This window comes from Ornithodoros turicata, chromosome 1 (assembly GCF_037126465.1).
Source record: "Ornithodoros turicata isolate Travis chromosome 1, ASM3712646v1, whole genome shotgun sequence".
In the NCBI taxonomy this organism is placed as follows: domain Eukaryota; kingdom Metazoa; phylum Arthropoda; class Arachnida; order Ixodida; family Argasidae; genus Ornithodoros; species Ornithodoros turicata.
In genome coordinates this window covers 35,829,200-35,855,305 of record NC_088201.1, presented here as the reverse complement: position 1 = coordinate 35,855,305, position 26,106 = coordinate 35,829,200, and the positions used below count along the sequence as shown (strand labels likewise).

At 43.3% G+C, this 26,106-nt stretch overlaps 5 protein-coding genes across 7 annotated transcripts; 3 read left to right on the top strand and 2 right to left on the bottom strand.

Moving 5' to 3' along the window:
* The first annotated feature begins 105 nt into the window (after nucleotides 1-105).
* LOC135377992 (proteasome subunit alpha type-4-like) lies at nucleotides 106-1,143 on the top strand. The gene has a single exon (XM_064610784.1). It carries the CDS (start codon nucleotides 241-243, stop codon nucleotides 1,033-1,035), a length of 795 nt encoding a protein of 264 aa, XP_064466854.1. The 5' UTR covers nucleotides 106-240; the 3' UTR covers nucleotides 1,036-1,143.
* Nucleotides 1,144-2,499: 1,356 nt separating this feature from the next.
* Nucleotides 2,500-7,317, bottom strand: LOC135377990 (malonate--CoA ligase ACSF3, mitochondrial-like). Its single transcript, XM_064610781.1, has 6 exons — nucleotides 6,573-7,317; nucleotides 6,249-6,518; nucleotides 4,998-5,170; nucleotides 4,770-4,915; nucleotides 3,209-3,445; nucleotides 2,500-2,937 (listed from the first exon to the last, which is right to left on the bottom strand). Exons 1-6 carry the CDS (start codon nucleotides 7,080-7,082, stop codon nucleotides 2,564-2,566), a joined length of 1,710 nt encoding a protein of 569 aa, XP_064466851.1. The 5' UTR covers nucleotides 7,083-7,317; the 3' UTR covers nucleotides 2,500-2,563.
* A 195-nt stretch (nucleotides 7,318-7,512) lies between these two features.
* Nucleotides 7,513-9,779, top strand: LOC135377991 (periodic tryptophan protein 1 homolog). Its single transcript, XM_064610782.1, has one exon. It carries the CDS (start codon nucleotides 7,739-7,741, stop codon nucleotides 9,155-9,157), a length of 1,419 nt encoding a protein of 472 aa, XP_064466852.1. The 5' UTR covers nucleotides 7,513-7,738; the 3' UTR covers nucleotides 9,158-9,779.
* LOC135377986 (ankyrin repeat and SAM domain-containing protein 6-like) lies at nucleotides 9,524-21,113 on the bottom strand. Of its 2 annotated transcripts, XM_064610775.1 has the most exons (17): nucleotides 20,819-21,113; nucleotides 20,426-20,653; nucleotides 19,326-19,535; nucleotides 15,134-15,322; nucleotides 14,894-14,938; nucleotides 14,560-14,767; nucleotides 14,381-14,478; nucleotides 14,192-14,300; nucleotides 12,560-12,599; nucleotides 12,308-12,484; nucleotides 12,117-12,239; nucleotides 11,160-11,241; nucleotides 11,022-11,088; nucleotides 10,877-10,925; nucleotides 10,708-10,765; nucleotides 10,517-10,584; nucleotides 9,524-9,745 (listed from the first exon to the last, which is right to left on the bottom strand). In XM_064610775.1, the coding sequence occupies exons 1-17, from the start codon at nucleotides 20,901-20,903 to the stop codon at nucleotides 9,620-9,622; spliced, it is 1,962 nt and encodes a 653-aa protein (XP_064466845.1). In that variant the 5' UTR covers nucleotides 20,904-21,113; the 3' UTR covers nucleotides 9,524-9,619. The 2 variants fall into 2 exon arrangements, with proteins under 2 accessions (XP_064466845.1, XP_064466846.1); XM_064610776.1 differs by lacking the exons at nucleotides 14,192-14,300; nucleotides 14,381-14,478.
* Nucleotides 21,114-21,152: 39 nt separating this feature from the next.
* Nucleotides 21,153-25,717, top strand: LOC135377994 (trafficking protein particle complex subunit 2-like protein). Of its 2 annotated transcripts, XM_064610787.1 has the most exons (5): nucleotides 21,153-21,332; nucleotides 21,892-22,009; nucleotides 22,088-22,152; nucleotides 22,226-22,305; nucleotides 25,546-25,717. In XM_064610787.1, the coding sequence occupies exons 1-5, from the start codon at nucleotides 21,300-21,302 to the stop codon at nucleotides 25,586-25,588; spliced, it is 339 nt and encodes a 112-aa protein (XP_064466857.1). In that variant the 5' UTR covers nucleotides 21,153-21,299; the 3' UTR covers nucleotides 25,589-25,717. The 2 variants fall into 2 exon arrangements, with proteins under 2 accessions (XP_064466857.1, XP_064466856.1); XM_064610786.1 differs by having other exon boundaries at nucleotides 21,160-21,332; nucleotides 21,892-22,152.
* Nucleotides 25,718-26,106: the final 389 nt, after the last annotated feature.

Here is a 26,106-nt window from a genome sequence, read left to right as displayed (position 1 = left end):
GTATCCAGAAACAATACTAAATGTATCAACCCTATATTAATTCGATTGTGTCAACATGTCATCATTGCGATATGCGATACTACGTCTAGCTGTGCATGGAAAGAAGGCCGGATTCTCTACCTTTCTACGACAGCGCCGCATGTGAGTTTTTCAAACGTTTGTTATTTGCAAGTCACGAACTTCAGCGTGTTCTATTGTGGTAGCTGTGTGTCAAGCTAGCGATTGAACTAATACAAAACCATGGCACGCCGTTACGACTCAAGAACAACGATCTTCAGCCCAGAAGGTAGACTGTATCAAGTTGAATATGCTATGGAAGCTATCGGCCATGCCGGCACTTGTCTTGGTATCCTTGCTTCAGACGGAATAGTCTTGGCCGCTGAGAGGAGAAACACAAATAAGCTATTGGATGAAGTTTTCACTGCTGAGAAAATTTACAAGCTCCATGAAGACATGGCGTGTAGCGTTGCAGGCATTACATCCGATGCAAATGTACTCACAAACGAGCTTCGACAGATCGCTCAACGCTACCTTTTGCAGTACGGGGAATCCATTCCGTGTGAGCGTCTTGTCAGCTGGCTTTGTGATCTGAAGCAAGCGTACACTCAGTATGGAGGGAAGCGCCCGTTCGGGGTGTCCATCCTTTACATGGGCTGGGATAAGCACTACGGATATCAACTCTACCAGTCTGATCCAAGTGGGAATTACGGAGGCTGGAAAGCAACATGCATTGGCAACAACAGTGCGGCAGCCGTTTCCATACTGAAGCAGGAATATAAAGAAGGGGAGACAACACTAAAGGACGCCCTTGCTTTGGCTATCAAGGTGCTTAGCAAAACTCTGGACATGACGAAACTCACTGCAGACAAGTTGGAGATGGCCACACTGACACGAGATGAGCAGAAACACAAAACCAAGATTTCTATTTTGCCTTTCTCTGAAGTTGAGAAACTCATAAAGAAACACGAGGAGGAGGAAGCAAAGGTAGAAGCAGCAAAGAAAGAAAAGGAGCGTGAGAAAGCTGTTAGAAGCTAAATGCAGTATTTGTCACAATGATAACATTGGCAAGACCGTTTTGAGTTAGTTGTACACCTCTTTTTTTCCAACTACAATTAAAAAGGGCATTGCCTAAAGTTTCCTTTTTGGGACTCGATTTTCTAATGCAAACTAAAGTATCACTGTTGCTAGTTGTTTCATTATTTGCTAATGTGGCCTGATTCAGTGTCAAGCTAAATGTTACATTTGTGAGCAAAGGGGGAAAATGTAGTACTGAGCTTAACATCGCAGGCATTTGCATCATCACTGACCATCCACACACTTTTGTTGGCTGCATCTGCAATGGTACAAGAGCAAGGCGACATGCCTACTACCCTGCTTCAAACTCTGGACAGGTGGTGTCAAATACAACCGTGAAAAGGAAGAAAATGCCTGGATCCCTCACTACTGGATGGATGAGATGACGTCGCAAGGCTGGCAGTCGAGGGAAGGGGCTTTTCTGACCAGTGAGATTGATACTCTTGCGCACCGAACTGCGTGATGCACTCGTACCTTTTCGTGAACATGTAATTCGAGGCTGGTAATCCTAATTTCTACTTCTCCTGAAATATTTGCTTGGAGCCCTCCCATGCTCCTTTAAAGGACGAGTTAACGACCACAGTAAAACAACGTTTGCAGCTGTGTAATGATCAACTACAAATATTACTGCGAAGACCCAGTAGCTTCTGCAGAACGTATTTGTAATCTCAGTATAACATGCTCAGCCTTCGTTTTTACCAAGCTTGTTCAAGAGTTTGTGATACAAAGGCCATGCACAGTGTGCTACAGTCACAGAACCGAAACAAGGCATGTGTACTCTTTACCAGCTGAACAGTTTTCATGTCCTTGTGTTAAAGCAGTATGTCTGTTGGAGGTCACCAGTGCGCATCACGGCCCCCAGCACGTATGAGGTGGGATGCTTTATGTCCCAGTAAGGAGCCGCCTTTCAACGACATAGCCACTGGGTACACAACTTTATACCACTGACTTCAGGGAGAATAGCACTACATGGTGCTTATAGTTGCATACTTTAGTGTAGGCAGACAGAAATTAGTAAGAGTCTTCATTGCTCCTTTTATGAACCTGCGAAAACCCATTCTTCTTACCTCCACTTACACACAATGCACTGGCTATGCCATTAAGACCATATGCTTTTACATGGGCTTTGATCTGGAGTGCCAATTGATTACAAAATACACAACTTTCCCTGCACACTTTGGGTGCTATCCCTGCTGCCTCAGGTCCACTTGTAAACAATGTCCACAATGCAATATGCTATAAAGCAGCAGGGTTTTCTGGAGTTGACTTTCGGATTAGCATTCTTGTATTTGATGCTGAATTAGAGGGAGCTCTGGGAGGTTCTGACAATTCACTGCCTATGATAGCATGGGATGTTGTACATTTAACAGTTGTTTATTCGTGTTTATAGTAGCTCCCTACTTCAGAGAGAAAATCCACTTCACGCAAGAAAACAAAGTTTTTTTTATTTTATTTTATTTATTAATTATATTTTATGTGTTTTGTTCTATCACCGTGCCTGGCAACTAAACTGAGCAGCAATATCCTTCTTGTTGACTTTTCCCATGGCATTCCGCGGGATATCATCCATCACTTTGAGCACGGCTGGCATCATGGCAGCATCCATTTCGTGTTTACCCCATTCACGAAGGCACTGTAAAGTCAGCGTCCTCTTGGGGTCATGCAGAGCAACAACGCAGGCGACCTTCTCGCCCCAGGTGAGGTCAGGAACTCCCACGACGGCGCAGTCGCGGATGTTAGGGTGGGCCAGAAGGTGACGTTCCACATCAAGTGCACTAATTTTGTAGCCGCCACTTTTAATAATGTCAGATGAAGTGCGGCCCAGGATACGGTAGTCGCCATCAGTAAACTGAGCGGTATCCCCTGGTGAAAAAAGATCACTGAGCAGGATTGATCAGGAAAGCGACAACAAAAAATCTTTCAGGAAGAGTAGATTCTCTGCACACACTTTTTGCATTCTTCCAATTTCATATCTTTATTCCTTTAGAGCCAGTATTGATTGTTTCCCATTGCACATGTACTTTTTTTTTTTTTTGGAGACAGTGCCACTTTTCCTGCGTTTGAATGCAATGACATTCAGCACACACTTTGTGTGCAGCTATTTAATGAGAATTTAATGGGTTAGTGAACATACCTGTTTTGAACCAACCGTCACTGGTAAATGCCTCTTCAGTAGCATCTAGTCTATTCCAATACTCCTTGAACACATTTGGCCCTTTAACAAGAAGCTCTCCGCATTCATTTTCATGGTTCTGCATCACTGTTGTTTTGTGGTGATCACCGGATGCAATGACATCATATCCTTTGTTAGAATAGGCATTTTGCTTGACAATGGAAACTTCCACTCCAGGAAAGGGTTTTCCCACAAACCCTGGAAAATTAAATCCACATATCTGTGCAGTAAACGCGTGGTGCTGGGAATTACGAGTACTCATCAGTCTTCGTAAAATGTGTCACACAGTTATTTGCCCTAGAAATCGACCTCTGGCGGAGTACCAAGCTTCCTGGGAGGGGGGTATATGTTTATGGGTACATGCATTGGTAGCCGAGCTGTATTGAGCCATCTCGGAAATTTCTAGGGGTTATAGGGAAATTGCTGGTGTCAACAGTTAACTGTTTTACTTCCACCAGGACTAACACTGATAGGCAGCACTTAAAACGTAGTATACAACTGTATTGAATATGGATCTCACAGATCCCTGGTCTATTTTTGGGGCCCTGTGGAAGGCACAAAGAATTTCCTTTCCTTTTTTTATAATTGCTTTCTGTCAGTACAGAACATACCATTTTGCAGTTTTTTTTTTTTTTTTCTTTAGTTCAAATGTAACTCTACCATCTCTCATTTGTGTACATGGAGAAATGCTGTATGTAGTATGTCCAAACTAATTGGTAAAAAAGTCCCGATGAATATTGTCTTTGTGTGAAAAACTCTTTTGTGTTCTGATTGGCTCGGGAGGCCAATTTGCAGAGAACATTTTGTTGACAGGAGGATGTTTCACATGTCTGTTGTCTTTGAACCTCATTAAGAATATACATCTTTGCCAATCTCACCAGCATGATGGGTTTTGAGAAAATAAGTGGACTTCAGGATTTAAAGCTGAACTGTTACCAAAGCTCTGCATAACTTGCACATGATTCTTGAAGCACTAGACTGTACTTCCCTAATTTAGCAAGGCCACTGGATTTACCTCCTGTCAGCTTAAGGGTGACTGATGTAAGTTCTATCATTTCTACCAGCCAGAATAGAAAAAAAGAAAAGAAGAAAGAAAAATACACTATACTTGGCATATTACAAAGTGATTGTAGTGGCATATAGCAGCATATTAATATGAACTGATGGAAAAAGTTAATAGTTTTAATTTTACTGACTGTAAGCTTTTATTTTAGTTAGCTTCTTTGAATGACTTTTAACACATTAGTTGAGACACTCTGTATACGGTATGTAGTATACCCAGATCACACGTACATTTGTCAAATGAAGTCGTGTACACATGTTTCTGTTACACAGGGGCTAATCCAGACCCTCACTTCGAGGTGGCGGTTCTTTCTCGAAGCGCGCAATGGTATGCTCTGCTGTATCCTGCAATACCATGGTTTTACTTATGCATTGCCCTCAAGAAATTGCCTCATTGCTGCTGAGCTTGAATGGGTCATGTGTTACAGATAGCACAGACACAATAGTGAGAGCTGATCACCTGGCTTTCTTTTTCCGTGCAAAGGGTTGCCGAGAGCCATGCCTATTTCGGTCATTCCGTAACGTTCTAATAATGTGTGGCCTGTAATTTCCTTCCACTGCTCGAGAACTGGGAGAGGGAGTGCAGCTGATCCACTGATCATGAGTCTATAGGAAAGCATTGACGTGCACTTTAACTAAGACGTGTTGTGTGAATTGCAAGCATAGCAACAACCAGATTTCCACTCACCTAATTTTTTGTGCGCATGTTGCTCGTATAAATTCTTTACTTCTGGAGTATGGACCACTACCAGTAAAAAGTTTATTATAATGTTCTATTAACCTTGCATAAATCGTGGGCACAGCCATATAAACGTTAGGTCGAGGAACCCCTGCAGGCGGTTCTAGGAGGTAGTTCCACACCTAGGTGGGGAATGGAGTTTTCTTCATACAATATGCCAGCACATAAAATTCAGCAGTGCACATAAAGTATAAAATTTTGAAAGATGCTAAAAATGTGTCATGCTCTTCTCACTCTGCTTTTTGAGGTGGGTCAACGGCAGAGGTCCCAAGGTCAGCAGGACACCTGACCTTGGGAAATAGTGAACTCATTTATTTCTATCAACAGCAAAAAGGCAATTGGACTGGATGGTATTCCCAATATGTTTCTTCAGTGTTATTCTGAATGGTGCAGTTTCCACCTCAAGTAGGTCTTTCAAAGGCTGTTGGATGCCAGTATATGCAACCTCAAATAGACCACACATATTGAGAATACTGTGAGAAAGGTGGCAGGTTTGAGGAGGTGAAACTTTGCCTCCTCAACCAAGTTACTCTGGACATGAAGTTAAAAGTATGCAGCACATATGTCATTCCCAACCCCAAATATATGTGGATTGTGTTTAATAGATAGAGATTAGATTCTGTCTCTGGACTATATGACAAGGCTAGCATGGAAGAAGTAAGAAGTATCACTTAGGAAGTTTGGCAACAAATAATGAGGATAACAAACACACAGACAGGCAGCAATCCGACTGCGGTCTGTCTGTATATTTGCTACTGGTTTGGAAACCCCAGGGAGGTTTGCCCGGTGCTCCAAGGCATTCAAAATTTGCTGAAAGAAAAACTGTTTTTATGCTTGGTCATTCATCAAAAAAATAAAACTGATGTTCGGGCTTACCTGCAGTCTTCCGTTATGCAACGAACATGGCAACCACATTCTTGAACCACAACCACATTTGTTCAACCATTCAACCACATTTGTTGAAAACAATGACAGTTTTACATTTTTTAGTTTTAAATTTTGCAGTTGACCGTCCACCAGTGGCACTATTTCTCACAGTGTTATCAATGTGGCATATAGTGTAGGATGCTGTGAAACATAATTATGTATGCTTTGGTGCTCTCCATTTGCCTCTTTTGCTTTCTTGTTTCATATGGCTACGCTACTCAAGCCTATTGGTTAAGCCAGTAAGCCTAGATTAAAATTTAACGTATAACTTACATCAGCTGCATCAAACTTGGGTAACATGACGATTATACTTCCAGCGTAGAGTGGGGCTACCAGAGCATTTATTATGCCGTGCGTGTGGTGTAACGGAAGTGTATGCAGTATTACATCTGACGGGCGGTATTCCCACGAGCTGAGAAGAGCAGCTGATTGGACATATATATTGTGGTGAGTCGTCACAACTCCCTTTGGAGGTCCTGTTGTTCCACTTGTATAAAGAATCTGGGCATTCTTTTTCTTCATCCTCTTCCAGTCTTCCAACACCTACAGAGGGCACAAATATCATGAAACTATCACACGACTCTGCGGGAGTCATACCTGCTTTGTGATGGGCATGATGTCCTCAAGCACCGCACTCTCTAAATCGGTGACTACAATAGGCAAATCTAGATCTTTCGATATCGGCTGTAAACGATCAGCATATTCCTCTGTAGTAACTAGGACTGAACTTTGAGAATCTTTAATGTAATATTCAAGGACTGGTCGCGGATGTTCTCGATACAGTGGAACAGCAACGTTTTCTCCTAGCCAACATGCCCATTGCGCTGCAACATACCGAGAATCGTTTGGACAGAGAAATGCAATGCGCTGCTGCGATTTTTCTTTAAGGAATGGATCCAATTTCTTTTTAAGCGAAGCGCTTCGGGCAAGTATGTTCGCATAACTGTGGCTACCATGCACATCAATAATTGCGGTACGATCTTTGTGTGCTATACATTGGTTAAACAGCGACTCAAATGGAGGCGGGAAGCTAGTAAGTTTTCGATGTGCGTTTCTTGCAAGCGGACTCCATGGAAGCAGCGTTATCTTCGGAATGACCTTCAACATTACTCGTGTGATTTAAACTGCATCAGTGATGCAGCATCCCCTTTTGTACCTACGTAGTGAATACACGACTTATATAAGTGCAGGTTTCGATTAAATGTGTGCGCATTAAAACCAAGCGCCAAGTGAAGTACTGTTCCTGGAGACAGAAGATATCAGGAAATGTTCAAGTTCACTACACTACAAGTAACTTCAATGAAGTACACCGGTAGCCATCTTGTTTATATGATCTCCATAGGAACAAGAGGATGGCAGTTTTGTCCGTTTTGCCAGTGCCGTATTTTCCCATGCATGGTTGCTAATAATCATGCAAATAATACAAAATAAAGCATGCAGTAAATTAATATCTTCCATAATTAGCTCTGAAAAATTATTAGGCTACATACGTCTTCGCTTTTAAATGAAGCTGCTTGATTTCTTTATAGTTTTGTCTGGTTTTGTCTACACGCGGGGTGTTCAGCAAGGCATGGCGCATGGCCAGCATGGCATGTGTGGCATAACGAAGCATAGCACATAGCACGTGTCAGTTACTTCAGCTTCTGGTGCTTGACGGTGTGCATCAGGCATGCATTGATTAGTTTGCACCCGGCGATGCCATTCACTCGATACAATTTGGGGTGAGTCATTCTTGGACTGAACAGAACAACTTAAATTCGAAAATGAACTTCGTCCCCTGCTTGGCGTGGGTGAAAAGAGGTGTTGCTAAAGCAACACCTGAGAAGGTGAGACTGCTGAAAGAAGAGCTCAAAGAACTCGTCGAAGCAGATGATGGAACAGTTGAGGACAATGTGGCGAACAGTGACACAGATGAGCACATGAAAGGCGATGCTGGTGACATCGATGCTAAATACGATTTGGATAAGTACGACGATGAAACGGATGCGCCGTCTAATGCCAATCAGCTAGCTGGTCTTGCCATGTATGCTAGTAATGCTGATGATCCGTACATGAGTGGGAAAAGTGACGAAGAAAGTGAAGAGGAAATAGATGACTTCACTATCCGGCAGTCAGACAACCTCATTGCGGTAGCACGAGTGGACGACGATTGTGGTTCGATTGAGATATATGTGAGTAACGAAGCAGAGGATCATCTCTACGTCCACCACGATATTATTGTCCAGACCTATCCAGTGTGCATTGAATGGCTCAGTTATGATCCGACAGAATCTAGCCCTGGAAACTACATTGCAGTAGGAGACATGACTCCAGTTATAAGTGTGTGGGACTTGGACGTTGTTGACTCGTTGGAACCTGCGTACAAGTTAGGGAAGAAGACTAAAAAGAAAGCACACAAGCCCAGTGATGGCCACACAGATGCGGTTATTAGTCTTTCGTGGAACAGACAAGCAAGACAGGTACTAGCTAGTGGATCAGCTGACCACAAAGTTATCACATGGGACCTTTCTGCTGGTGTGCCAAACATCCACATCACTGGCCACAATGAGAAAGTGCAGTCAATCCAGTGGCATCCCTTTGAAGCCTCGACACTGTTGACCGGAAGCAGTGATCACACTGTAAAGCTCTGGGACTGTCGTGCCATAGATGCAGGCTGCAAGTCTTGGTCGGTCGGTAGCGAAGTAGAAAAGGTCCTTTGGAACCATTTTGATCCTTTTTACTTTTACGTTAGCACAGAGGAAGGTCATGTTTATGGATTTGATGCACGATCTGACAGCGCTGTGTTTACACTGTCTGCACACACTCAGGCAGTGACTGGAATGGCCCTCAGTACACATTGTCCAGGTTGCTTGATTACAGCATCTGCAGACAAACTGCTGAAGGTGTGGGACATCCAGGATGAAAAACCGGTTTTTGTGCTTGAGACGGACGCTAAAGTTGGCTCAGTTTTAGCTTTGGCTTCCTCGCCAGATGAGCCATTCTTGTTGGCAGCAGGTGGCGACAATCACTCGCACAGCTTCAGGGTTATTAATTTGAAAGCATTCAACCAAATGAACAGGTTTGAGAACCGCCGTCTCGTACAGCCGGTGGAAGTCCCATCAGAGGGCCACATGGAAACAGATAGCACTGTGGGGGCATTGGGAGATCTTTCACTGGCGGGCCCATCAAAGAATGATACTTAGCCATATAGCTTTCAAGTGTGCTGCATTTGTAGTCATCATGCTGCCCTTCATGAAGAGGTCTGAGTAAAGAAAAAGAAAAAAAAAGTTTCTGGTACACTTATTAATCTAAGCTGGTACTTCAACTTGACCAGATATAACGATCACATTACTGAGTTCGTGGTCTTTATGCCTGTCAAGCTTGTTAGTTCTCGAAGTGAAGGCTGTTGGTGGAGATTAGGAATGGGAACATTGGCCATGTCTGCTATATGTCGTTAACTGCACTGAGACAGAAATGGGCTTCCGTAAAACCTTTCTCAGCACCTGTTTCTCCCATATGTACTGCTGTAGCTTGTTTTACATCTGAAAGGACTGTCACAAACATTGTCACCTGATATGTAAACATTTATTGCAAAAAAAAATAAGCTCAATCAAACTAACTTCATTGCACAATACCCTGGTACAGCAGTCTACATGGATAATTCTTCACAAAAGCGTCTGATTTCTCATAGCCTTTATCACCTCTAAAAGCTTCAATTTAATCGAGTTTTCTGGAATACCTATATTTTCAAGGTCTCTTGTGTTCAGGTCTACAAAAGTGTCCAAGTCCACCTGAAAAGAAGAAATAAAAGCGGTAAAATAATGACTGAAATAAGTTTTTTTTTCTGTGCAGGCAATTAGAACTTATACTCTCCTACCATTGTACAGCTTGGGACAAAAGTTTACAGAACACGGCACTGGCGTATTTCTTCATTGGAGCACGCCCCTGCTGGCTTTCAGGGAAGAGATCGAATAAGAAACTGGTGACCGGCTATTCTATCCATCTCTCAGTATGTGTGTCCGCTCTTGATTGCTGCTAGGGTGTCGCTCCAATGGAGAAATGCGACAACCCGATGTTCCGCGAACTTTTGTCCCAAGCTGTACCCATCTAAGGCGAAACAATGTGCAGTACGTGTGGTAAGGGGTATGACATAAGCACTTAAGTGTGGTACGTGCTATGTGCATGGTTAGATGCCATATAAGTAAGGATCTACATTTGAGATATCTTACTTCTATCACATCTGTACTGCACTCTTTGCAGATCATGCCTCCTCTCACACCTTTGCACGTAGACAAAGTCAGCCAATCGCCAAAGACTATTTTGCCAATGCCACTGATGGCGTCTCCATAGCTACGGCTGCTGCAAGCACAATTGTGATTGACGGACTCTTGATTGTACGTCACATCACTCAAGCGATCAGGCATTGTCACTAGGTGGCGGTGGCTGCGCGCTTACATTTCAGAGCACTTTAAAGCATCTTCAGGTTCGCAAAATTAATCTGCAGACACATCACTGTGGCGTTGCTCATCGTAGTTGTCTCGCGACATAAAGCCACAAATTACCTCATGCTCTTTGAAGTTGGCAGCATACTGTTCAAGATGTAGTCTCTTGAGCAGCTCCCTGATGGTGCCTATAATGATTACGATAAGCCTAGTTTTTCATCCCGCATAGCACACTGTTAGGGTTAGCATTGTAAACAAAAGGAAGTTCCACAAAAGTAATGAAGGCCAGAATGTAGAAATTCCAAGGTTACCTGAGAAGTATGGTACACACTCCGAAGTGGAAGGAGCTGCCAAGTGGCCACCCACCAGCTAAATATTTACGGTGTCATGTGAATTTTGTTGAATAATTAAGACGATGATGACTGGCATTTTTATGGCACAAAAGCAACCATGAATAATTAAGACTTCACTGCTACTCACTGTTGAGGGCACATCCAGAAGGTCTCTTGGACTAGCAGCATTCGCTTCACTGTTGGGGGAGATATAGCATTCATAGTTCGCAAACATCTACTCACACTGTGTAAGCATGACACAATGCGGTTAGTGGCCACTGAAATTGCCTTACGGTCTAGTAGAAAGAGTATTCGTTGAATGCATAGCAGACAGTGCCAGCAGATGTGACATTCTTCTGCCTGAAATGTAGACGTCTGGATGTAAAAATAGTCTGAATTGAATGCCAGCAGAACAATGAGTCTCTGCAAACCTTGGACTCCACTAATTGCAGCCGGTTTCAAATACCGATCAAGCAGCACTGTGGGCTCCCATCCCTTGGGAAGATTATTGACCTTAAAAAAGAAAGAAATAACACACAAGGTTCTGAAGACTGAGGAGGCAGGACATCAGATTTGGACACTGAACTTCTTATGCTTTGGGCTTCGTATGTTATCTTATTTATAGAACTTAATGGCTGTGTTTTGCTGCTGCGAAACCAAGCAATTGAACTTATGGCTTGTAGCACACTTAGGGCAGTAAGGGGAGGCTGTTAAGAAGAGTAGAAAAATCAGCTGTGCTGCTCTGCAGAAGTGTGAGGCAAAGGAAATTTGACCTAATTCTGTTTGGAGTTAAATTTCTGACATTGATGTTCTTGTGCCACGCGCCCACTTACAGTCACTACTGCCTGTTGCCACTCTCCTTGACGAATGACGGGAGCGGCAACAAAGCCACTCATGAAGCTACAAAGCACCCGCAAAGCTTGTTTTTCATGCTATAATTTCAGGCAGATATAGATCTCTCTGGGGCATTGTGGCCATTCTGATTCTGAAGGAATAGGTGAATACCCTATGTTCACGACAAAGTATGATCCATCTTTCTGAAGCATCAACGGGCAAGCATCTGTCACTTTAGAACCAGACTTCGAAATGGACACATATTGAGGCTGCTATACAGTATTTTGAGGACAGCAGGGATGAGTCAAGTGTTAGATTACCAAAGTCTCTCCTCAGCAAGAGTGACACAGGAGAAACGATGATGCAGAATGCTATTACAAAATACTTTAAAACAAAAACGTAATCCTATGTCACAGTGCATTTCCTATCATTCTAGCCCTTTCACATCCTTCCACTGATTCCAAACCTTGAATCTACGAACGACTTTTCGGGCAATGTCCATAAATCGAAGGTTGACTACATAAACACAGAACTCAAAAGTTCAAAGAGCTTACATCATCTCCATCAGCCTTCCGTGCAGGTCTTTCACGTGTGTCCATTTTCTTTATTTTGCGGCTCAAGTTGCCGTGAAGCGGCTGGGGGGGTTGTATTATGGGCACGTTTTTCCTATGGGGTTCCTGTACCGAAAACAATGACAGATCACTGCTCTGAGACTACTACTGCAAAGTTTACATTACATCCTTACCAATGGTTTTGTAGTGAAGGACAACAAGTTCAGTGCAGGTATTCTTTCGGATACCGAGACGGTGTCAAGAGCTTCCGAGCTTCGTGTCTTGGTGACTACTTCTGTAGTACTTGATGCCGCTTTTAATACTGGTGGCTTTGACTTCAGTAGTCTTTGTGTGACTTGTGTAAGTAATTCCTAATGCCGAAGAGGAACATATTTAAATCTAATGACATGAGTATTTCTGTGGGGTCCAAAGGACCAGACACTGACCTTTAAAGTTTTTGTTTGGTGGGTATCATCATCTGATGTACTGTAAAGATTAAAAATATCTCTGCTCATAAGCATATATGCAATGCTGCTTTTGTCTGATGCAGTACGGGCAATCCCAGGTCTATCGATAAGTAGGGCCTGACTTTTTAGGGTTAAACCCGTATCCGCCCGATATTTACCCCCCGAACGAAATCTCTAAAATTCGGGTTTAACCCGAATCTACCCGAAAACATCCGGGTCTCGTGGCACACTCATAAGCGTCCATTAAAATAAAGTTTGATAACATTGCTAAACATTAGTTCCATGTTAAGACAAATTTTTAATAAACAAAAAAAAATCACCCGAATTCCTGACGACAGAATATGCTGTAACGGGATTTAACCCGAATACACCCGAATTTTCAAATGAAAAATATCACCCGATATTTACCCCCCGAATTTGGCCAAAAATAAAACCCGAAAAAGTCAGGCCCTATCGATAAGTAAGCCAATCAAGTCACAAAATTTGCCAAATTTAATGGCCGTGATTGTGTGCCCCATTCACCAAAAAGTGGGGCCGCAAAGTTAAAGGGTTTGACAGTACGTGTCACAGGTAATAAAGCAACAGATACTTCTGCCACACTGGAGCACAGCTGAGGACCAGTAACTTGTGTGGCACCACAGAAATACTTGCAAATGTATTAGACAAGCAGAGCAAGTCAGTATGATAAACTGGGGGAGCAGTGTCTTTGCTAGCTAAGATACATACCATGTTCTGATACAAAGCACCCACTAGGTGTGTCTTGGTAAACCTCCCACATCGACTTAGATTCATTGTTGGTTTCACTATGGATATCACTGACAATCATCTGACATACACATAGCATCTATAAGATACTTTGGGCATCGCTGACAATCATTTGACACACAGATGGCATTCAAGGACCGGTCGCTATAGGATTAACATGCAGCATAACAACTGCTGACTAACTGCTGTGTGAAAGAAGTATGAAAGAGGACGGGTTAAATCACAAATCAGCCAGACAATATTTTACTAACTTTCTTTCCCTAATGTTTGTCACAATGTCCCTTCAAAACTTACTAAAGAAGATCATAGATGTACATCTGTACTGAAAAACCCTGGGATGAGGGATACGGAAAAAAGGGGATAAACACAATTCGTCTCAGGGGGGTTTCTTCAGTATGGATCCATATCACCAGCTCGCTTGCTTCTGAACTCTACTATCAGTATAGATGTACCTTCTTAGATGACTTATACCCGGTTTCACTAACACTGGTTAACTTTGAACCGAGATCAAGGGTTGCTAGAACTTGAAGTTAGCATTCAATTATTTTTTACAAAAGTTAGTTGGTGATGTGATGAAAGTTTCAGTGACAATATCTCCCTTGATTGAAGTAGAGTTGAGCGTTATATTCAAGTTAAGGGACCGTTGATCTGGGTTCAAATGTTAATTGGCGTTGGTGAAATGGTGCCTTGCCAACTGACCTGGCATGCAGTACAATGTGCACATTGTGAGACAGCTCACCAATTTCAATGTGTCACATTCCCTGGGAGTGCAAAGGAAAGCAAAACAAGCAAACTGCTACTAGGTTGTGGCAGTATGTAGTCTGAAAAGGGAAAATGTAGCCTTGCCCTTTATATTTTCCACTACTTTCTGCTTCAACAGCTTGGACAGGAATTGCGTGCTTTGACGTTGTCGCTATTTTTACGAGCAGTTCTGGAACTTCTGGATCTATGGTGTCTAAAAAGGAGAGAAATGTGTATTATGTTCTGTAGCATGGTGGCTGTTACAGACTGTTGCTGAAAGGAAGTAGGACTAACCAAGGTAACAAGACATATCCAGGGCAGTAGCACCATTGTGTGCGCTTATTCCAATGTTAGACCGAGCTTTCAGGAGACAAGAAATCATGCTTGTATTTCTAGTAATGAGGGGTATCACTTTGTCATCCTACATATCACATCAAATAATCATGGTGGTATACAAGACTAGGGCCACTAACCCATTAAACACAGCATGCATGAGGGCAGTCCAGCCTTTTACACAATCCTGCTTGTCCATTTCACATCCATTTTCAAGCAGCAGCATGGCTATGTTTTGGTGACCTAATATTGCAGCATACATCAGTGGTGTCATTCCTGTTTTGGGGCAGCTCCAGTTGGCACGTGAGCGATCTTTCTGAAGAATATTCTTGGTCTGCTTGAAATCACCTGTAATTATTCGAACGAAGTACGTCATGCATCAGAAGTGACAAAGGGCCAGTTTCATGGCTTCCAAAGGCAAAACTAAAACTGTCTGCAGAGATCAAATGTAATGTGGTTAATAGTTCATCCTACCTTCTTTGACAGCATTTATGATATCAACATTGTCTGCAATCTGCCCTGAAATAAAATAAATATCCCATCCTAAGTTATTTGGTATCCTATTAGAACCAGAAAGTGTAATTTCAGTCACTATAAATATTGTCCCTGGACCATCCAATTAATTCTGGCTGTTTCTTGTGTGCAATGACCAAGAAAAACAAAGATAAGGCGGAGTTCTTTTTACTTTGCAATGTGGCTTCAAATTATACCAACCTTTGTTGGACCTACTCAAGGTTTTGTCACTGAGGTAGGTTGCAACTTCACTCTTTCCACAAGCTACTGCAATATCAAGGGCAGTTCTGCCACGAATATCTTTACAGTTGGTATCTGCTCCCAATTCAACCAGCAGCTCAACGCTTTCCTTGTGGCCATTGCATGAAGATAACATAAGTGGGCTTCTGCCTGGAAACAGTGATAGCAATGTTGAGATGTTGTGCCTGAAAAGCTTCACCGAATAGATATAGAAACGCTTCTGAGGACTGTCACACTGCAAGTTCTGTTTTTATTGTCCCCTAGATGATGGAGGGACTAGTGAACCGAACAAGATTAGGCATTTTCTAGCTCAGTGGTGCACATTCTTAGAGTTTCGTGGGGTGAAATCATGAGCGAATGACATACTAGAGAACAATGTGGGTAGTTGGTGTTGACTATTCACCTCAAAGCAGCAAAACTGGACAAGAACGACGAGTGAACGGGACTACTGCTTTACTACAACTGAATGATGAACTTATAAAAATACATGTTTTCTTGCACCCTTCGTTCAGATGTAGTAAAGTAGTAGTCCCGTTCACTCGTCGTCCCTGTCCTGCGTTGCTCTTTGAGATGAACAGTCAAGGACATATTAAGAAGAACATGCTTTTGCTTGATTTCTCATTTTGTGCATCTACGCAAATACTTATTATGTTCCTGTCATTCAGCGTATCATTGTACCTACGAAAACATTGGACAGCCAAAACAATAAGTACTACTGAACATCTGTTCAGCACACCCCTGTGTGATTTATTTAGAAAATTGTATTCACTGGAGAAGTACCACCACAATGCAGAACCGCAGGAGATAGGGAGAGAAAACGTCCTGAAGCAAGAGAAGTTTAGAATTCAGAAACTGCACTGCATATGTACACCAGTTCGAAGAGCACATACGTGGGCACAATATCTACTGAAGAGCGCAAGTTTCCTAAAGCGATGTAAGTGGACCTTCGTCAGTGCTGCAGAAAGACATGTCATTGATTCCAATAAGCCATCTATGGCTGTACTCAACTAGGTTGTAGAAGACAGTTCTGTCATGGGGAGTACTGTTGTGAGTCATTCGTACAAATTTGCCCAGGACTTTCATATATGTATATTTAGAGCTTGAGAGCATGAGAGATACTTCAGGGGGAGGGGCTGTTAAAGCATTCCACCTGAGCTGATCGTGGATAGAATCGGATAAAATCAAACATCTCTTTCTCTCTCTCAACATGCTGTATACAAATAAGCAGCTCTCATGGCAGTTGTTGTACTGAATCTAATATCCTGTTGGGTACCGACCAAAACCTGATGCACACCATGAAGCTGAACAGGGACAGATTGGTCGAAGACTTTTCCTGGTCTGAAAAAGTTCCTGGTAGTCCGCCACGATTTGACATGTATGGGCTGCCTAGCTTGGTACACTCCACTGGAAGAAAAGCTGCGAGTTGCCCCGGTGAACCGGTCGGAGATTTTGCCCCCCGATAACATTTTTCGTCTTAGTATGCCTCTGAAACTGATTAAAGGGGCACTAAAATGCAAAAACAACTTGCTCTCAAATGAAAGCCCATGTTTCAATTAGTATATTGCAAGCAAAATTAGTTCACACAGCCCTATCGTTTAGAAGAAAACGCAATGAAAACAGAGCCGTGGCAGCAACGAATAGTATCCCAGGAGGCAAAGATTGGCGGCATCCACTGAGACAGCAGGACAAGCGCGCGAATGCCTATCGTGGGCATGTGGATTTGGAACGGGTCCGATCGCAGTGTTCCGTATATGCACGGCATGATGCACACTGCTGCATTTTTCAATACCGATTCACTGAATTGTAGCCCACAACAGTTCTCGCGAATCTTCCACTGACAACATTTATCTTCACGTCCTTCGGAAAGCGACGCCAGTCCGCTTCGCAACGCACACTAATGTTGAATTCCAATGGCAGATTCAGAGCGCCTCCGGAGCAAGTTTTGTTGCTCCGCCGAGATCAGGTCTGTTCGATTGGCAGATTGGGAACAGTTCTGGAGTATTCCAATGGCAGCTTCGGAGCGGCATTCGAGCCAAGGTCGCGCCAGGGAGCAACCCAGACTGCTCCGCCAAAATAGGCAGATTCAACCGGAACTCTACGTGACGTGTCACTTGTCGCGCGTGCTTCCTATTTCCTGTCTCTATTTCGCCAACATGGCTGCTTTGCAACGCGTCTTCGCCGTGACTAGTATTTTGCGTCGTACGTTGGCGATTTTGTTTCATGAAGGAAGCGAGAATCAGACATTACCAGGGCAACGTTAGGAGATTAGGAGGACCTTGACGTTGCAAAACATGGCGTTATAATGGAACATGAGCATCTTCTTCTTCTTCTTCCTCCGTCTCTGGCCGCCATCCACCAAGGGAGGTTACCCAGCGCTAACTCCATGTTGTAACAAGTACGAAATTAACATAGCGTGTAACGTAATTTGAAGTGAACTTGTTTTTGCATTTTAGTGCCCCTTTAAGTGGGAAACTAAAACTTCACATAAGGTAACATTCCCCCCCCCCCCCCCCTCCACCAAGTTTGAGGGAAGACAAAAGACTGCATACTTAATGTTTTATCTTGTGTCTTCCCTCAAACCCAAGGAAATGTTACCCTGTTGATATCTGCACCAGCTTGCTTGCATTCTACTTTTATGTTCAAAACTTCAACCAAGGTTTGCCAGAAGGAGGGTCCGATGTTTCGGAGCCGATTCAGCTCAGAAACATTAGGTCCTTCTGGCCAACCTTGGTTGGAGTTTTGAGTTTTCCATTTAGTTTGACCTAAAAAGACACAATGGTGTCAAGGATATTTACATATAAGCCAAATAAGTTTTGGAGAGATTAGGTCAGCACATGTTTTTGCACATATGCATTTTGCATGTGTGGCCAATGATATGGTAAACTCGTTCCATTTCAACTGATACATTCAAAATGCATCAACAGATCCTGATAGGTTAGAGGTAACGGGCATGCAGAATCTAATCTGACATCTACACTCTTAAAAATGAACTTCACCTCATAGCACGCTCCTGGCCAACCATTATCTCGAATGATATCGTTATCTGCCCTGATTTGTTGAAAACGGGAGGCGTACGCCATTTCTGTGACACTTATGCTGTTCATAATTGTCACAGAAAAGGCGTACGCCCCGTGTTTTCAACAAATCAGGGCAGATAACGATATCATTCGAGATAATGGTTGGCTAAGAGCGTGCTATGCGGTGAAATTCATTTTTAAGAGTGTAGAATGTGAGGACAGTATTAGGGTTGACACTTTTGGCCGTGAAAGATACTGGCTGAGTGAGTGAGGTAGAAGGGGAGAGGAGGAAATTTGAGATTGGGCGAGAGAAATAGAGAGGGTGGGAGAGGGTGAGGTAAACTCTTCAAAAGTGACATTGTACATATAGCAGTGTGCATATATGCATACAGTGTTCATGCTCGTGTTGTGACACTGCGTGGTTGAATGTGCACAGAACAGAGGTTGCCGAAACTAGAAAACATGAAAAATCACGTCCTGAAACCCAGAAATTTTCACAGAATTTCCCCATGAAATTTCTTCTGCTGCAAAATGCCTGCAAAGCGCTGCCGGTATTGCCATTCAACAGGCAAGAGAAGCAAATAACCGGCTGGGCCGGTGCAATACCGGCCACGTGGCAACCCTAGACAGTATGTAACCTGAGGGAGACTGTACAGGTGCAATTACTCCCATCTCGCAGAAATTGAAGCAAGGATGGTTGTGTGAAAAATACCAAGTTAAATATTGCAATAGTTTCAAACAGACTTTGGAAAAACATAATAGTTAACCACTGTAGTATTGCACACAAAGATCATTATTGGTATTCACGTTGCAGCGAAATTTTGTGAAGCTCTAATACTAATCGCACAAGGGAACACAGTTTACACTGGAATTGGGTAAATAAGGCATGCTTCCTGTTTTCTGCAAGAAAAAGAAAAAAAAAAACAACACCTCTTGGGCAGTTTGTACTGTGATACCCAACTGCAGTCATCCTTTGTCTTTAGTCATGCCCACACCCTTGAAATCTATGTGTTTCATGCATCAAATTTCAAAGTAAAATTTGGAAAATATAATTATTTAATTTGATTGAAATTTGATCAAATTTCTTGTAGCACATGGCATAAGTTTCCTAATGAATACACACATTACATACTTACCAGTAGTAGAGGATGCACTGTTAACACTTGCTCCACTGGTAAGCAGAAGTCCAATGATTGACACATGCCCAAACAAAGCAGCAGACATCATTGGAGTCATCTCAGAAGAATCCCATGGAACGTCCTCCGTAGAAACCCCTTTGACATTCAAAATAACCTGCACTGTCGAACGGTGGCCACTGCTTGCTGCTAGTGAAAGCAGTCCAATTCCTAGGCAGTTATGAAAATGGCATTATTGTTATCAATTGTCAAGATCAGTAACTTCACTATCACCTGTCAGTCTTGCAGTGGCGTAGCCACGGGGGGGCTAGGGGGGGCTCAAGCCCCCCCTACCTGCCACGACCCGACCCACGCAAATCATGCAAATCCGAGGAGAAAATAATATATTGGGGGGGGGGGGGACCAGTGTGACGATCGCGAAAGTTCTTGCAGTTCATGGCGGCTATCTAAGCAGCACTCGTGAATGGTTTTCAAAGTATGAGCTTTTCAAAGTGCTAACAATCTCGTGACACCACCTCATTGGACATGACAGTCTATATATGTAATCATATTGTGAACTTCCAAATAAATTATTTTCGTTCTTGTGTTGTTTTTTCCAACCACATTTTGCGGTGCGGACAAGTATATGTATGTTGTCGCACCCAGGATCAGTGGGGGGGGGGGGGGGGGGGGGAGTTTTCGTATCGAGCCCCCCCTACCTTGGAGGTCTGGCTACGCCACTGCATTCTTGCTACCTTAAACTTTGAGGACACATCAGATGACTTTTCAATACCAATGATACATTCAGGGGGGGGGGGGGGGGGGGGGGGTACTCTACCCGGACCGTCCAGGTAGAGTACAACAGGCTTTATGCTGGGCACTATACCTAAAATGGATTACCAGTGATAGGATTTCGTGCGAGAAAAGGTTGAGCCCGTGTCCAGAACCCCTCCCCCCCCCCCTCGCACCCAAATGGATAGCGACTGGCTAAAGGCTCGCAGACGTCGTCGCCCCCCCCCCCCCCCAAAGTTCTTTGCTAAGACCGCCTCTGGTTCTTGAGACAAGTGACATGGGTACTATGTAAACAGCTGATCATTAATCTCTTAAAAGCATACACGAACCTAATTTGTTGACTGCGCTGCCATTGGCACCACGCTTCAAAAGCAACGATACAACAGATGTGTGACCATGTCTTGCAGCTTGCATTAAGGCTGTCCACCCAGAAGCATTTGGGAGGTCAATCTCTGCCCCACGAGATATTAAGGATTCAACTAATGATTCGTAGCCGTTTGCTGCAGCTACATGCAGTGGTGCTGTGCCCTCGAAGTCCTGCTCATTTACAGAAAGGCCTGAAAATGAAGAACAAAAATGACTGCTCTGCTGAAGCAATACTTTTCTCATGAAAGAGACAGAACAGCAAGAAAGAATGATAGGTAGGTATATTAGTCGAAGATCGTCACACCGCAAGTCTACAATTCGAGTGCAATAAATAATTCGGTAGCTTATGCACTAACCATTGTTGAGACAAGTAGACACGGTCACCACATCATTTTCCAAACACGCAGAAAGAAGTTGATGGGCGCGGTCCAACGCTGTCATCGCATTTTTTTTTTTTTTGCGCGGACCTGTGTGCAGTGTGCCAATGGTTTCTCGTGGCGCTAGTGCCACTAACTGCCACCTACTACAATGGTCCTACGGTTCTTTGAGTACAATATGGTTGAATACTTCTGCTGGTCCTCTACCTTTACAGCACTTTACAGCTTACTACAAAAACAACGCGCCGTGCTGGCTGTTCACAAATTAAACCCATTTATGTATACTTTAGCCGACTTCAGCCAACTTCAGCCATTGCTTCAGCCAACAAGAGCTTCTGTTGGATCCATAGTTGGATCTGTGGTTGTTTTGGTTCCATGTCAAATCGGAACGCCCGCTCCGTTGCCCGCTCCTACTGTATTTATATTCTATTTCATCTCTTTCGGGAGGTTTTCTTAAGTGATGGCTGTCGCCGTTGCAGTTATCGGTAAAGAGGTGAGCTCACATACCAATTTGCGGGTTACATCTATGCCACCGTTGAGATATGTTTTGACACAATGTTGAAATATTTTTTCGTCACTGAGTTCAATCACGAGTTTGTCGGCATTTATGCAGTTTGCCGTGTTTCATAGCATCGACATACGGGGTTCCTTCCTTCCCTTTTCTTTTTATGCTATGGAACAGTGGCACAGCCAGAGGGAGGGTTTCGGGGGTTCACCCTCGCCCGCTCCCGAAATCGTACATTTGGTGGTGCATTTGGGAGTGGGAAACGAGGGTAAAATTCTCCTCCCCCATGCAGAGTCCCTATAGAACTCCTCCCGAAATATTTTTTTCTCGATATGCCACTGCTATGAAATTAAAGAAGGTTGTGCATGTTTGAGTAGGTGGAGGGAAGGGGCAGGTTTCAAAGAATAAAAAATTGGCTTTGAGGCTCCTAGTGTATTGCGAGAATGAATGACTTCATTTTCTAGGTCTGGTTATGTCTCATATTACCCTTCTAATATGGATACTGTTGTTGCAACCAAATTTAAATTACTCCTTTTTTTCATTGCAGAACTCACCATTATTTGTAAAGACAGTTTCTCCTAGTAATGAATTGAAGTTTCTCTACACTATTCACACATCTTTGGACGTAGTTGAAGAAAAGGTTTCACCTGCTAATAAAAGTTCAGGTGATGTTCGTGAACTGTATTTGGGACTCCTATATCCAACAGAGTATTACAAAGTCTATGGGTATGTAACTAACACAAAGACCAAGTTCATCCTCATAGTGGAGACGTCGCACACAACTTTACGGGACAATGAAATTAAACAGGTATAAAAATTGTCTAATGTTTTCATTGTACGGTCCTTCGCAAAAACTGACACATTGCCTTAAATTATTGCAGATGTTTCATAAGCTGCACGCAGCATATGCAGACGTTGTATGCAATCCATTTTATGTTCCTGGGGACCAAATCCTGTCCAAGTAAGTACTAATATACAGCGGCACTTCTGATGATGTACAGAATAGAGTCGAACCTCATTAATATACAGTCGTCTGCACGAAGTCATTTCATCACGACTCAGGCTTGGACACATTCACCTCACACATGGTTTTCTCCTTAGCAGAGAACCTCCACAGTGTGTAACACTGTGGGGAACAACTCTCTGTACTACACATTCTTGTGACGTGCCCGCTACATGAGTCCTACCGTCAACACCACTTTCATGAATTTTATCAGCACAGTTTGCCGTTTCACCCTGTTACCACTGTTACCGTTTGTAAGAATCTATAACTTTCTGAGAGATGTTGGCTATCTATCTGTGATGGAGTTTTAATATGCATATTTTTATCATATCATGTCTTTGTTTATACCTGAATTTACCAAGTATATCGTATTTTAGTATAATCGTCTGATTCTTAACTAGTCACAATTTTACCATGGTTTTGGCACACTATAGCCTGAGTTACTTATGCGCCATTAAAATTAAACTATCATCATCATCATCATTAATATGACCACGACCATTCCTGCAGGTGTTGATCATAAAGTGAATCATCATATTAACAAACAGCATATGATATGAACCAATGAAGACCCTGTGCATAGCACAAGGCTGTGCTATTTACCGCAAAGCAGGAGACAATATTATTTGCGTAAGAAATCCAATAAAAGTGTTGCCTGCTTAGTTACATTTTAAATCCGTAGGTTTTCCAATGATATTATTGCATAGTCAATGCCAAACACATTCTGCATGCCTTTCTATTGCTGAGAGAACTGCACAGTTGTTATGAGCATTTGACGGGCCACGCTTGATAGCCCAGTAACTTACCTTTGAGTTACCCTTGAGTGTTCCATAGCTCCTCCACCTCTTGTATCACTGAACCATGTTAACAGTGCTTTGTCTAAGGATGCATACTTTGTTGGCGCTGCATGAACAGTGCTGCACTGTGCTGAACAGCTGCCGGAGGGCGTTTTGTGAACGGCAGGCGGGTGGGACGGCGTCTGCAGGTAGCGGAGAGTGTGCGATTGGTTTGTGGAATGTCACTTCTGGGTTAGCGTCTGACATGTTCGCACAGCCAAGAGCATAAAGCCATAATCTTGTCGTAACTCACACCAGTAAGCGAAAGTCAGCATATCTACTGAGGACTTTTCACTTAGTATATTGTGGTGCGAACGTGAAGTAGACGAGCTCGGAGACAATAGCCTGCGCTGCACTCCCTTTCGTACGCCTGGCTTACGTCATCACGATGTTACTATCGCTGGGGCTTCCTTAGCTGCAGAGGAAATGTGAATCTTTAAAACATGTTTATTTAATATGTAAGCTGTTTTCGGAAGAGAAATTTGGCCAAGTAGACTGTGAAGCAGTGTCGAACATGACCGTATCGGTTTCATACACACGTTTCCGGATGCAATAGTCCCTTTAAGCACTGTGGACACATACGACTGCAGCATGTCAGTATGACCAGGTAAGCAAGGGCACTGCTCTTCTAAGCATACTTGCTGGTGCCACAAAGAGCATCATGAGTTGCCCTGAAACCGGGAGTGTAGCTTTGGTATGCGTAATCTGAAACCACAGGGCACTTGTTCGTCCCCCCTTTGTGCAAAAACCTTGGTCATTGTCGGAGAAGCGAATTGTTATATCAATGAGGTGGATTTACATGGACAGGGCATGGTTCACAAACAACATGGTCATAAAGCGAGGATGTCAGATTAACGAGTGTTCTATTAATGAGGTTGGACTGTATATCAGACTAGTACTGTCTAAATATTTACATGACAGTGAAACATATTTGCAGAAGGGGATTGCTGTATGTGACATGAATATCGGCATGTAATCAGTTCTATGGAGGTGGTCGGGTGGGGGGACCATTACCTAGCTAGAAGGATTGCAAAATTTAGTGATGGACTGGAAACAATATCGATTCTGATTTACATCATGCAGTGCCTACAGTGGTGAAGTTTGTGAATTGCATATATACAGGGTGTCCCAGAAAACGTGGCATTGAATTATAATAAAAAAACTACACCACCTAGAATCATGCGGTCAACGGCATTTGTTCTTACTGCCTGCAAAATATGTTCTTACTAGGTTTTTGCTACCTCCTAATAGGGAATGCTGTGTAACGTAAGTTTAATTATGTTAATTTTTGCGAACTGAAGTTGGAAATTTGCCAAGTAAAGGTCACCTTTGTACCACACCAATGTGAAGAGCGTGTATAATTTACTCAACTTAATGGTAATTGACAGGGATATTCAGGAGCTATCCCATCGGAAAAAATAGCCGAACATCATGCTCTACGGAGCTCCCAGAGGATAGCGCGCGACGAATTTTTCAGCGCAATCGTTGTTAGTCCGACGAAAGGAGGTTGGAAACCCAGCCCACACCGGCATCGCAGAAAGACATAACACAGGCGTGGCTTATCGTGTCCGGCTTCCTCTGGGATCATGCTTTCCCTCTCCCAATTTCAGGAACTGTCAATTTTTCTACTATCACTCTGTGGGCCGGGCTGGGCACAAATTACCCGAGTTCAGTTCGCAAATATTTACATAATTAAACTTACGATACATGACATTCACATCAGGAGCTGGCAAAAAACCTATTAAGAACAAATGCCGTTGTCCGCATGGTTCTAGGTGGCGTAGTTTTATTATTATTATTATAATTCAATGGCACGTTTTCTGGGACACCCTCTATCTTAAACTTCCGACTGTTGTAGACATTAATTTTTGTCTTGTAGAGGCAAGTGTAAATTTTAATTTCATGGGCATCAGAGCCATCCCCAGGCCAGCTTCCGCCTGGGGCAGGATCACTGTGAAGCACCACTCCCCCAGAAGCACTGCACAGAGGAAAATCTAGGTGTAGAATTTACATGTGTGCTCTTTATCTTTAGCTGCGCATACCCATATATGATTGGTAATCTATTCTGTTGCATACATTTTCTGCACGTCGAAACTCTACAGAAAAAACAAAAAAGAAAAAGAAAACTAGTTCCTGGGACCCCTGCCATCCGACGCCCCCTCCAAAGAAGGAGCACAGCGCGACTGCCCCTCTCTCACCTCCCTGGGAATGGCTCCGATGTGCATTCACTGCTTTTTTATTACGGGAATTTGGAGGTCGTAGCACCAAGGACTATTTCAGTATTTCGCTGCAGGCAAAGACAAATCTTTGCTTATAGACGTTACCGCTTGAGACTGCGAATGGTTCTGTTCTTCCTTCCTAGGGCTTTCGAAGCGACAGTTAGCAGCATGATGTCTGGAGAGTGACAAATATAGTTATGGATGTCGTTTTGGGACAGTCACAGCTTCGGCCATGTGCGCAGTGTTGTGTCTGTGCTATATCCATCCTTGATTGAAACCATCTACCATTCAATAAAATATCTCATTTTCACACCAGCCCATTCTAGCTATTACTTTGCGAGTGGGCAATTCTTCTTTCGTCAGTACTCTGGTGCGCAATACAATGTGTGCATGACGCAATGAACCACATCTATCAAAGTGTCACAGCCCCTTCAAGGGTGTAGCGGGAAAAATATCGTGCGGTGAACACTCTTTCGAAATTTGAGGAATTTGCTATCCATATTGAGGAAAACAGTGGGGTCAAATCGTTTGCTACAGTGCAATCGAAGGGAAGCGGGTGCTGCTCGTCGCTGGACAACGGCTCCGTTGCTGCCTTGCCACAGAGCTTCGAAACCAAAAACAGCGGCTAAGCGGCATAGACGATGTGTAATTGATCTGGGGGACATACGAACTGGTGAACATTGCAACGCAAACTTGCGCGCAAC